General features: G+C 36.1%; 1 protein-coding gene across 1 annotated transcript in view; it reads left to right on the top strand.

The window, feature by feature from the left end:
* Nucleotides 1-2168: 2168 nt before the first annotated feature.
* Nucleotides 2169-14232, top strand: part of LOC144450660 (metabotropic glycine receptor-like) — a 52104-nt gene continuing 40040 nt past the window's right edge. The window contains exon 1 of the mRNA XM_078141304.1: nt 2169-3068. Coding sequence (XP_077997430.1) covers nt 2290-3068 — 779 coding nt within the window. The 5' untranslated portion in view covers nt 2169-2289. The remainder of the gene's footprint in view (nt 3069-14232) is intronic.

The raw sequence follows: 14232 nt of genomic DNA, 5'->3' as shown, positions 1-14232 counted from the left end.
CTTTAAAGCTTAAATGTTCTATAACAGCCTTTCTTACTCTATCATATTACATGTATCAGGTTGCATTTATGATATCAGAATAAATTCCCTGCCATCAAACGAAAGACCAATTCTAATGGGAATATGCTTCTTTTGGACTTTTTCAATGACTGGTAATCAAATTACATGTGCTGTGCTCTTGGAATTTACCCGTTCGCACAGAGTTCATGTGGACGACAAGAACCGGGATTGCTATTTTTAAATTTTATGTTCAACCATATCTCATATTTCGCATACGGCCAATGCAAAAGTAAGGTCGTTTTAAGATAGCGTTGGGCAATCTGTATATTTACCTAAACACGGTTTTATTGATTGAAAAGAGATTAGTTTGATATATACTTTTTGCCCCCCTTGACCCCCCCCCCCCCGCGCAGGCTTCGGTACTGGTTTGGTCATGTTATAAAAGTAAATGAAATACTAAATATAGTCGATTAACGACAGTACAATTGACAACGAGACATGTAACGAAAAACGTATACAAGGGAAAATGGCTTTGCCATAGAATAGAAACATACAAAATGGGGATAGTGGGTAATAACGGAACAACAGTATGTTGCCTGCGAGAATCAAGTCGCAGACGACATCATAATGGCATTAGCGGATGACATCATTATGGTCTCAAACTGGACAAGCGTTGTCACCTACGCTGGTTTTGGCAAACTGTCAAACAGTGTACATGTGATTTATGGAAACAGCAGAGCTATTCAACCACCAAGCTTATAACTCGGGAAAAAGGTCTTTCTGCCTTCGATTCACTTCCCGCCAAATTCTCTTTCCCGCCAAATTTTCACCTTTCACCTTTGTTGGGTTCTTCTCCTCCACTGACTTATCAATAATAAATGTATGTCATGTCCTTGTATTTATGATCTCGTCAAAACTAATATGTACTATTTTCCTTGTTATGGGCCTAGAGATATAGAGCGGCACTGATGAAAGTAAATTCTATAATAGATACAGATTCGTTTGAAAAATACATATAAGTGAATCGAGTCAACAGCTTGCTGTTGTATGCGTGCAATTTTATTTCGTAAAGTCACAGCGTATAAGCATTTGCCACTGTCAATAAATTGGATTAGCATACCACTACAATGTTTTTCTGAACTTTACCGTTTTTTCATATTTCTGTTTAGGTATATATATTCCGCATTTGGTCAACTGTACGTATACGGCCGATAGAACAAGCAGGGCATAGAAGACTTTTATAATACCCGGATGTACGGATTATTGCTAAGTGAACGTCCTCGGTGGTTCAGTCGCTAGCATCTAAATGACGTGTACGCACTGTTGACATCGTCTTGGTATTGGAGAGTGATAGGATACGCCATTATGTATATCTCTTAGGAGATTCTACGATATGGTTTTAACTGGAACGCATAGCATTTGTTCAACGTCACATATTTATACATGTAACCGATGTGAAAAGAACGGCAGTAGCAGTCAGTGAAAGTATTGTACGTGAGTCTTATTACATCTGCCCCGGAGTGCACCATTCGTCGATTTGAATCAAAAGCTGTACGTGGTATAATGGAGTATTCGTCAGGCATTTGATACGGCAGTCTAATATTGCGGTGAGTGTATACATTATAGCGTAGACATCGTTTCAAACACATATACAAGGTGGGAACAAGAGATTTACAGCGGGAGGAATTCAATCCCGCTCATTCCTGTTTATCACTCATGTAATTACACATCGGCCCACATGACGCTACCTGTGAAAAAGTCCTTTGGCAATAACAAGAGCAGCTTTGTATTGTGAAGAGAAATATTATTAACATTTCCACGGGTATTTTATCTGAGCTTAGATTGTTGTCAAGCGTGTATGAATGGTTCACGTTTTTTCCAACCGATGACACAGGAGACATAATGGAAATAAGACATCTTGGATTCATATCTTCCACCATCAAAATGCCTGGAAAATATTTTGTGGGCATAGTTATGCAAGTCTGTGTGGTCTACGTGTGCGTATTGCTACAGTCAGTTGACAGTCGCATGCATATGTCCTCAAACCATGAGTACAAAATATCGATTGATGGACGGAACGTCTTGAATTTAAATGAACCTATCAAACAGAAAATCGTTCATCACGCTATAGGTCGGGAGATGGTTGCCAAGCAACGCGAGGCGTACCTGCACACTAGGAACCGTTCTTACCGCGAATCTCGGTCACTATCCAGGAGCCGAGAATTCGATAATAGTTTCCAGCAGGACAATACCGTACACAAGGACACTTCCAAGTGGTCACCTTACAAAATGCGGAATACAGCAAAAGTGGAATTTTTCAGTGATCGCAACAGTCGTCAGCATTCTTCTGTTGCTGTGACAGGTGAGAGGTCAATCAGACGCAGACGACAAACGGAAATATATGACGGTGATCTAAACTCCGCACTGGAAATAGTACAATACATGCAAGAAAAAGGGTCACAAAATTGCTCCCGAGTGACCCTACCAATTTTGAATATTTCAACAGCAAATGATACATACAGTGAATTTGATAATCAAGCAAAGGCGGCCGTCAAAACAGCAAATTTGTTGAACACTTTCTATCAGACAACGACACTCACAGATAAATCTAATAGTAGTTACCTTGGTGACGATAACACTTATTTTGCCTTGGTACGCAATAATGTGGAAAGTGACGACAATATTTTTGGGTCTTGTATTGCATTCAATTCTCACGAATATAAAACCAACATTGCATTGTTTGCGCCATATGCGTTTAGAAGTGCTGACGACACTGTTGTGACTAAAGATTTAGCTGTTCTGAACTACACGTCACGCAATGAAGGTGTGGAGTGGTTCTCGGAGCATTCAGGAAAACCTTTCGTTGTATACAACATGCACGAAAAGTTTGGTTACCATCTTCCGCGCCATAACGAAACACATTTCAGTGAACGACTGAATTTGACTCATCTGCATATAAGCGAATCGGAGGGGTACTGGACTGTTCCATACTTCGATTGCGGGGGAGGCAACAATTGGATGGTGACGTACTCAGTTCCCTTCTATGGTTCTTCTACCAACAAATTCAGGTGAGTTTGTTTATTTTTTACCCTCAAGTTCAGGTGAGTTTGTTTTAATGTTTAACCAGACAGACTCTATATAAGGAAGCCATGCGTAGAAGAAACACACATTATGCATTTAATCATTCCCAGGGATCAGAGGTCCACACAGTTCAAAGGTCAAGCAGATGATATACGGTTTTATAAGATTGTTATCACCTGTCGTGTGGTATCATCAGATTATTTAACATGTAATACTATGTGTAGAAATACATTAAAATGTTCAAAATCCCACGGGAATATCCCATATGAATACTTAATAGGCTAAAATGAGGTAACCTTGTAGATTGTTTCCATAGAAACAACAAAGGTTGTCCTATGAAAACTCCAAATCCAAATACAAAAAGGTTGCCCAAAGATATCGAAGATTTTGGGATTCTGCCAAAAACAATTTCAATGTTTTTAGTTATTTTCATTCTCGTAATTTTAAGTTTTCGAGCCTGGGAGTACTTAAAGATATCAAGTGTGTAAATGTGTTGAGTAAAGATCGGTCCTGGAGGCGCAATGCTTCTCAAACATGTAAACAAATGCGAGATAGGTGTAATTCTGTACTATTTGGCTGGCATGTTTATCTTTCTTCAGCTCTGACATAAAAAAACCACACAACTGCAAAACGTTTGTATTGACGTTTTGCGGCTATTCATGTATCTTAATTGCAAGTTGATAACCTTGCGATCTAGATACATGTATATAAAATGAACACTTTCAAAAATTTACAATTTAGGGCTTTTGGAAATCGGTAGACTAGCATTGCAAAGACGTGTAGCAATACCAAAGGGTAGAATAATTTTGTTCCCTAAGTATGCCACATGGAAATACTTTGCATTTCCAACCCACCATTCAGGAAGAGTGGTGTAGAAATGATAAACATTATGTCATCACAATTGCATTAACTATTATTTTATAAACTGTTAGGTATAGATCAGTCACAAGGTTTTATTACACGTGCACACACACATGCATGCGCGCCCACTCCTACCCACCTTCCTGCCTTTCTAGATATCTACCTGCTTGCCTGTGTGCGCACAGACACACACGTACGTACAACATACATACATACATACATACATACATACATACATACATACATACATCCATCCATCCATCCATCCATCCATCCATCCATCCATACATACATACATACATACATACATACAATATTACATACATACATACATACATACGCTATTTGGGTTTAGTCATCTCAGAAGAGCAACAGAAAACATTTTTAGAAAACATGTAATGAAACAAACGAACAAAAGGTTAGGTTCAAATAATATATCAAGTTACAGTAGACGAAGGCCTTAATAAATTCAAGTGTGATTAGTTAACCAGGGATGATTTATGCATGAAAATCACTGTACTTGATTTTCCAATTACCTAACTGTTTCCGTGTGGTCGCACTACAATACATAACGATTTCGTTTGATTAATTCATCATATTGTTTGAGATCTGAATTAACAGTTGGAATTTGGCTAATCGTCTTGTCGATTTGAGACATTGTAAAGGATTATCGATATAATTCGGGGTTAAGCACGCTCAATGGTAAGATTACCAACTCAAAGAAAATTGGATGTGCCAGTTTGCCATAATACATATCACAAGTGCTCGTTTAAATTCAGCTTTACAATGACTATACTTTCAGCTGTTCCCTTCTTGTTCATATTAGATGTGTATCACTCGGCAGTGCTGAATATTAATAAACTTAAGCGACGTTGGTGAAAAGACCGAAACACGCATGTGCAAACTGATGTGCACAGGAGTTGTTATTTCGTTCGCTACAAAAGTAATGTCTCGCCAAAAAATGTTAACAATTTACTCCATTCCCATTTACGGAAAAAAGACGTGTCGCCATTGTCTCTGAGTATACTATACAACAGTAACCCACTAATCCTGTTTTAGTTTCACCTTCATTTTAGTTTGTAACTACTTACTGAATATTATTTTCGACTACGTCGACCTGCACTTCAAAATGATAATATGTATGTAACAAATGTGTAAAAATGCAGTGGCCTCGTAGAAATGTTTTAACATCTTTGCCAATGACATCTTAAAGATAGCGTACAAGAAGTACACATTTTAACAAAATATTAAACTGTGCAAAGATGTTTACGACAGTGATGAATTGTAGGAACATATTATTTCAAATATAATGATCATTTTTATCCGACATTATCTCATTACATCCCGATTCTAATGCCTCAATTCACCATTAAACCTGTTGTGAATACATTACCTATCTATCAGCCTCGAACACAACTAACATTAGTGTTAAATCGATTGAGTATTAGCGGGGCTAGATTTGATAAATCTGTCTGGTTGAAAGTATGCATTGCTAATCTATTTGCAACTAGTAAAGATAGCACGACATACGTAAGTAAAGGTTCGCTACTTAAAATGTAACATGTAGCATCTTAACCCAGCTTTGCTGCAAAATACTTCAACAGTGATAAGAATTTCAAAGTTGCTTGGATACCATAGACATTGTGAGTGAAGATATAAGTAAAATAGACACAGTAGCCTGGGTTTAAATCCTTCATTTTCATCTTTCTCTTGAATGTACGTGCGTGCGTGCGTGCATGTATGTATGTATGTATGTATGTATGTATGTATGTATGCGTGCGTGCGTGCGTGCATGTATGTATGTATGTATGTATGTATGTATGTATGTATGTATGTATGTAGGCATGCATTTATGTATGCATGTTTGCATGCATGTATGTATGTAGGTATTGTATATATGTCTGTTGTCTATGTTTGTTTATTTTAATTTGTGTTCAACAACACACCTTTCCTTCGTAAGCATGGAACAAATTCATGTTGTTGAGTCGATCTACAGTACATGTCTGCATCACAGGAAAATAAGTTCTGATTGTGATTATGGTTGACTTGGCTATCAGGGGACCTCACCCTCAGATTATCAATTGACGTGGTTTAGTGACACTTGATATCTCACAGGCATATTAAGAAGCAACTAAATCTCCAGTCTAGTCTAATCAAAATTGGTAATTAATGACGTGAGAAATTGTGATGTTTGAATTTGTAAGATCACTTCTAATTTGATAAGTCCAAGTGGTGTCAACATAGAAAGAGAAACGGTGCTGGATTGAAAGGAATAGTTGACATATGATACGTGCATTGGGATTGGGTAAACACTCATCGTCTCAAAAGAAAAAGTTAGAAGCCTGCGTTTAAGTAGTTGAAAAAACATTTTGGCCACACTTGAAAACAATTGCTTCGAAATCATGTTTTGGGACAGGGAAGGGATTTGGAATGCAAGCATGGAAAAGGGTAACGGTGCTACGTCGGATCTTCACATGTGGTCATATAGATGACAAATTGGGTATTTATTTTGGATTTCTTAGTCATAAAACAACTGTACCATATCTTCCTCACTAAAAAAAAAGAATGTTGTAACTTGATACATTGCAAAATGCTAGAAAGTGTCTGAAAGGTTTGGTATTGTACGTACAATAACAAACATTTTACAATTTTGTTTATTTGTGGCAATTTATTGAGTTGCAAACAAGGACTTAGTATATGTTGTTTTACATTCCTTTTTAGAAGAGGAAAACACAGTAAAGTTGTTTTATGTATAGAAATTCCAAAATAAATACCCCTTTTGTCATTCATACAGCCACTTAAAAATATAGCTATATGTCTATGTATAACGCTGAATCAAGAAACATTTCAAAGCAAAATGCTTTAAAAAGTCAATAATCTACATGAAGAGTAGCAATAGTCAAGCATGAACAAGTACTGCACCTGCGATTTTTTGGGTTCATATTAATATCAATACCACCGTCAATCCCCTTGTGTATGGTTATAATTTTGAATGGAAAACTTACGGTATCAAGGGGGAAAAACTTTGAAAGGTCTCAAATCCAACCCATTGTTGCATATACCAATCTAGAATATTCAAATACAGATAGCAAAGCTTCAATTGAGGCGAGCATAACAGTATACAATAATATATAACGTGTAAACGGCAAAACGTTGTTAACTGACCAGATAGCAACATTTGGATAACGACTTGAGTTTAATTAGCCTCATCAAGACATGTAGACGTTTGCTTGAAGACCTGTAACCTTTATTACTTGACCGTTACATAGGAGTGGTGAAGTAACACCAGGAATATATCGTTTTGTCTTTGTGATATTACTAGGACAAAGTGTCTAATGAAATTGGGTGCAGACATTTTGAATGTTTTCCTCAAAATTGATGAATGTCGCGTGCTATAAAGGTGTAACTCTGTTACATCTATTTGAGGCGATACTACGTTCTGACGTTATGCGCAGTAGTGAACGACATTCGACCATGTATATGTTAAGCACTATTTAGTCTCTGGCACGTTCAAACCAAATTCATTTGCAATGAATTACAACTCTGTTTTTCTTTGAAATGTAATAGCCTGTCGTAACATTATAAGCCCCCTATAGGATGCTGGCAGAGGTTACAGGGATAGCTTATATTACTAAGTTCATGCGTGTATATTCATTAGTATGTACGTGGACAGTCATATTTTGGCAGGCAAAACTCAATCAAACCTGCTACAAATGTCGGACAGTGTAGTGCATATATATATGCACGTGACTTTCGTTCACATCGTTTGTCCCGCAGCATCACTTAGACTTACGTGGTACTTTAAATTTCGAATAAGTTTATTGAGATTTTGGTATCAACATTGCATTTTTAAGATGGCATTCTCAAATCCCCAGGTAGGACAGGAACGTATGATCGCAAACAGGGTAACATGTGTAGAACAAGGAAATATTGATAAACACATTTTCGTGCGCTATCAGAATATCTTTCCAAGACCATGTGTAGAAACGTTTATATTATCAATAGTCTTACATATTTCATTCCATCTTGGCTCACATGATCGAGGAAGAATCACGTTTTACCTAACGAACGAGTAATTTTATTCGTTCGTGGAAAGACATTAGGTTCCGTGTCATCACTCGATTCCGGTTCGTGCTGACAAGGCCGAAAACATATTTCACCCTTACTTCTGCTGAGTGATAATTTTATATTTAGACCGTCCCTGGCTATATAGTATATGGTTAAAGTAGCTATTAAAACCAACTTAAATCGATATATTGCCTAGCACAATTTAGGGTGACGGCAAAAGGGATAATGCTACACTTTGGTAATGTTCCTAGCCTACCAACATTCATAGTACATGCATCCACATCATATTGTCGATGTGGTTATTGCGGCGAACGTTTTGGAAGGTACAGAAACAATGTTTCATCTCACCAATTGGAGTTCTCGAAAAAAAAATTCAATACAAAGAATGTTTGATACATTTGTCATCTGCAATTAAATTTTAACGTATGAACTTACGTTATATGTTTTAGCAGTTATTTGTTACATAACGTTGTGGAATTGTTGTTAGGTGCTTGTACTTCCTTTAAAGCTTGAGAATATTTGCTTGGTAGTTAGTAATGTTTTGCATGACATAATTTATTGCGATAGATTACAATACGTTCACTGAATACAACACCAAAATAGCCTGCCATAACACAGTATATCACTTGAAATGACGTCATGGTTACGTAGGTTACAGCTGTTTTACTACAGTAATGCGTGCAGATGTGTGGATCTGTGAGAAAATCAAATGACAGACCACCGGTCCATGATAGCAATTACATTAAACTAATACAGTGTACACTATATTTTTCTGACGTCACAAAGAAACATCATAGTACTACAGCGTTGTTGTGTGGAATGTTTTCGAGTGTGATCAGTCAACGGATGTGAAAACTGCTGCATGATTTTCCCAACAGCCTTAAAAGAGCACTGTAATTCCTTTACCTGAATAGTATTTACTGCCATTTATGTTTAGATGCATTGAAAATGCTCTATATTAATAGTCACACAAAATGGCGTCTTTTGTCAGCCACTGCATTGATTACACAAAGTCATCAAAACGCTCACTGGCGAAATTATACGTTCGCTGAAAAAAATTAGACATGTTACCTTTCATTGTGTTACCCTTGAATTTGAACTCTTCAACCAATGGAAAAATACTCAATGAATAAAATCAAATCTATGTATTGAGAACATCAGGGTTCTGAAAACATTACAAATATAGATATGTTAAGTATTAACAACAATGATGAAACCCCTCGACGACGAGAATAGTTATCCCATTGTTATTATTACCACCTGAAGGACATCATTGTGAATAGAAAAAAAATCGCAAAGTGCAACAATAGGGGCGAGAAGTCGTATTAGGAGAATTGTATAGATCTATAGTGAAACTAATTACACCCTATCGCCGAATTTCATATAAGCACTGAGATTCTTTTTTTTATTACAAAATTAGTTCATGTGAATGATCAATTTGATCAATAAATCCAACCAAGAGAACAATATCGCGTAAGTCGCTTTTGTAGAGTGAATTTCAATACATTTTGATCATCCACCCCTGTTTGATAAAAGAGTGCCGCCAGAAATATCAATCAAGACATAGTTCAATAACATGGATAACCACCCTATCTTCACTTTAATATAAATTCACGATTAGATTCCATGGATTTTCCACTGTAAAAAATCCTATACCAAACTGTAAGCTATAATCCGACCCCATTCCCACCAAGACCCAAAGCAGTTTGAGATTCCCTTTTGATCCATCGTGTCGGGAAATATGTTTGAAAATTTGACAAAATCACTAATATATACATGTGTTGTAGTGTCCTAAGCATGTCGATTCATGACAGAACACTCTCAAACAACGTTGCTGTTTTCAGTGTGGTGCACAACGTTGCAGAGACGTTGACCTCTCTCCTGTTTCCGTCCTTTTCAAGGCAAACTAAACCAGTTCAATGTGCGACATTACTACCATATGTATCTTGAGTGTTTGAGTTTCTATTTTTGTACTTTGCTCCATGACAAACTGTCATGATTTATCGAAATTGAGCTTCGTTTTTGAAGTACCATATGCCAATGGTTTTCAAGTCGCAATTGCGGTATGGCGTTGACCATAATTGATCACGAGGCGAACTTTTTGAAATAATGTACAGTACCATTGACAGTTGCTTGTTATAGCGATGACATAGATTAGTATACGACAGTTTAGCAGACGACAGTTTCCGTACACACTAATTGAACAAAAATTTCACTCGGAAATCCAAGTATTTAAATCGTGATTATGATTATATAGTCTATTTACATATGAGAATCATTTCATCTAGCTTAATACACAAACCACTTGGATTGAATGTTCATGAACCGTACTTTATCATAGTTAATGTAAGTCCCCACCCAGCAAGGAGTTTAGGGGTTGTGTTCTCTCTGTCTCTCTCTAGCTCTGTCTCTATCTATCTGTCGCCCCCCCCCCTCTCTCTCTCTCTCTCTCTCTCTCTCTCTCTCTCTCTCTCTCTCTCTCTCTCTCTCTCTCTCTCTCTCTCTCTCCCCCCCCTGAAATTTTGTCATAGACATTATTGTCTAGTTAATACCACTGCTCCTATCCATTAATTAATTGTGATTGTCAATGAAAAAGCAATTAACAAAACCATTAACAACCAGAATACACTGAAGATCTATGATACCCGAACAAATTGCACTATACTGGTGACAACATTAAAATAATATAATTATGCACATTTTTGGCCTTCTAAAGCAAACCCAGATGAGTGCATCTGAGTTCTTTGCCAATGTGTAATGCTTCCACAGTAATTTGCACAGATTCTAGTTGTCGTTACTTCACACAAGCCCTACCTATTCGCGAATCGCTGACCTTTATTTATACTATATCATTGGAATGAATAAATAAAATAACCAAATCATCACGAGGGTTGAATACTCATTGTAGCGTATACTGACACCCTTATCTTTCTGTCCACGTTTTATCGGTGTACACAAACAGATATAATCATCTCAACCAGGAACATTTGTATTACGTTACCATAGCAATGGCACTTTGAAATGAGAAATGTTCATTAAGGCACAATGTGTGTATCAGTACAACACTTTTCATTTATTCTGACATAAAAGCTTGAAGATAAGACCTCATCATTTATTCCGTGCACTTAAAAGGCATACTTGGGCATTTTACCCGCTGTCATATGTATCACTGATACATCCTATTGACAAATTATTTAAAGAGGAATGGATTTTTGGCGGCAGATGTCTGGTAATGTGTAAGCAGACGGTTCACCAAAGTCAATGGAAAATTCTTGCATTAGATGAATACATTTTGCTCATATTTGATATTTTCAACATGTTTGCTGTATAACTCCTATCCACAATTATATCATCGTCCTAGTCTCAAGGTTGATATTAAAACAAAATGTGTTTGCGTGATGTATTGTAGTTTGATGCGTTAAGTTTAAATTAAATCCCCCAAAACAATACATCATGGAGTTATGGTGTTTCTAATCTGTGAATATGGATGAGCTGTCATTTTGAAAAATGATTAATACATATAATTGTATATACTTAATTTGTAAAAATATAAATATAATAGTAACTGTTATGCACTTAGATTTGTAATTCATATATATTTATCATCTCTCGATGTATATTGATACACACAATGTATATATATTTACTATGTGCGTGTGTGTGTGTATATTTGCCCATGTATTTTTGTATATATTTTTGCATATGCTGACCTCATGACGTTGACATACATACATACATACATACATACATACATACATACATACATACATACATACATACATACAAATACAAATGTGTATGTGTTGCATTGGTATTTGGGGATGTAAATTGAGAAGTGTACTAATAGTTTTTGACATTATTTTCAAGGAAATTTTATCAGCTAATTGGTATACAAGTGAGGAAAAAATCTGTCGGAATGGTAAAACATTGGAATCGATCTATGTATAGTCAATCTTTATAATGAGAACAGAGTCATTGAAATACAGACAACATTACCCATGCCAACAGCAAATGCGCACGCACTTATGTTTTAAGTTTATGTATTAAAATATCACTATTCATACTTCAACACCATTGGCGTTCTGGATTGACAATGTCTAGGTCTATCCTTACACTGAAACCTTTCAACTCTACTTTCGTAAGAGCTCGCCTATATGAATGCAAGTAAACAACATTCAACACAAAATGTCTTTGCAAGTATTGCATTCCTGTCACTTTAATTAGAATCCTGTCACTTGCGGAATACGTATCCCATGCTAACAAGTTACACCTAGTGTACACATAGATGGTAAAGGATTTCCATATATTTTAATTACTTCGCAAAGTTTTGTGCAGTATGATTCTCAAGAATGCTGTGTGGAATTCATATCACTCCAGCATTGCCGACTGTCATGTTAAAATGATAGAGTGACGTCATTGAGACGTGTTTTACAAGTTACTGTCTTCTGATAACTGAAACTCTAGCGGTTTGCGACACAGACTAAATCCCAATTTGAAACTTAAAACGTTGTTCTTTGTCATTTCAATAGGGCTGTTTGTACGATCCTACTTTCTTCAGAAGTCAAAAAATCAATGTGTGTACCTTGACAAAGCAGTTAAGGAAGATAGCGTGACGTAACATATAACGTAATATCACACAACATAACATAACATAGCGTAAAGTAACATGACATAAAATAACAGAACATAGCATAATATAATATAAAGTAACGTAACGTAATGTAACGCAAAGCTACATAAGTGACCTGACATCATTAATAATTGTTATCCAATCATTTAATTTATACGTAATGACGTAGTTGAGTAATACCGAATGAGTATGCTAGAATGATATTAGCTTGTCACACAACCATAAATCAACCAATTAAATCATGGAAATATGAAGTACTTACACTTTTATTGTGGTGTCTGTATGCCTTATAAACGAGTCACATTGAGATAGAGACAACCGTTAAATTATCACATGACATGAGGTATTTGCTTTGAAGGAGGTACAAAAGTCGTTAGATGTAATGGCACAGTGCAATGTAGTTTCTCTTCTTATGCTGGATTAAGTTACATGATGTGTGCTTTGATAGCTTTCATGTCACAATCAAACAAGACCTATATCAAATAGTTCGTCGACTTTTCAAATAAAGTGGTACAAATATAACACAAAGTGGAACAAGAGAGAAATCGAGTTCCCATTTTATCTGAGTCAGGTTAGTATCAAGCATTTTGCAAAACTTTCAAAGCGTCCAATTTTCGCGTGACTAAAACTATACAAATAATCCCTAATCAATAGCATGACTTCAACAATTTATAAGTTGATTATTTTAATTTATGTATTTGTTGACGAATTAATCAATCTGCCTCTTCTCCAGGCATATATTTCTCAAGCACAAATTAAAGGAACTCTCATATGGTACAAAATATTTTTTTTTTAAACGTTTCAGGCAGAGCTTTCAATTTTTGCTTGACTAAAGCCATACAAATAACCCTTAGAAATCAATAAATGGGCCTTCAACATTTCGCTTTATAAGCTGTATAGTTTAATGGATATATTTACTTAAGAATCATTCAAAACTGTCTATTTCCCGAACGTATATTTATCAATAAGTTGTGCAAACAGCTGTCTGTATGGCAGGACATTGTTTTTAATATTTCTGAATAGCCGTTCAAGTCGTTCAACTGAAAGGCACATTATATAAGATTCAACTTTGCAAGATAGGTGTCAATACTGCACAATAGCAAAACCTCTTCGTCAACTACCTATCAAAAACCGTTAAATAATAGAAAACGTGATCATTTAAATTTGTGTGGTAAACGTATGGGCCTTACGTTTTTTTTAAAATGGGAAATGAAACATCTTTCATCGCCAAGACAAAGGCCAGTAATAGCAAATTTTCCAATTACATGCTGTTTGATTCTAACAATGGAAACTAATAGCTTGCTTAATTCACCACTTTTTGTTAACTTGATTGAAACAAACCATTCTATCCTTTGCATTCCTTGAACGGTTTCCATAACAACGTCTTGTTCTCAGTTACAAGGACTGCGAGTGACGTGTGCACAATAACGAAGCTAGGTTATTATTTTTATGACTATTCAATCAATTAGTTTGTTCAAGATATATTGAAAGGCTACAGTACGCATTCGAAATGACCTTTAAAAGTGTTTATACAAAGAAGCATCACATTTTGCATTGAAAACGTTTTACCGCCTGCAAAAATTCCACACGCT

Source organism: Glandiceps talaboti, chromosome 20 (genome assembly GCF_964340395.1).
Source record: "Glandiceps talaboti chromosome 20, keGlaTala1.1, whole genome shotgun sequence".
Classification (NCBI taxonomy): domain Eukaryota; kingdom Metazoa; phylum Hemichordata; class Enteropneusta; family Spengelidae; genus Glandiceps; species Glandiceps talaboti.
The sequence above is the reverse complement of the archived record's forward strand: the minus strand, read 5'-3'. Positions and strand labels throughout refer to the sequence as shown.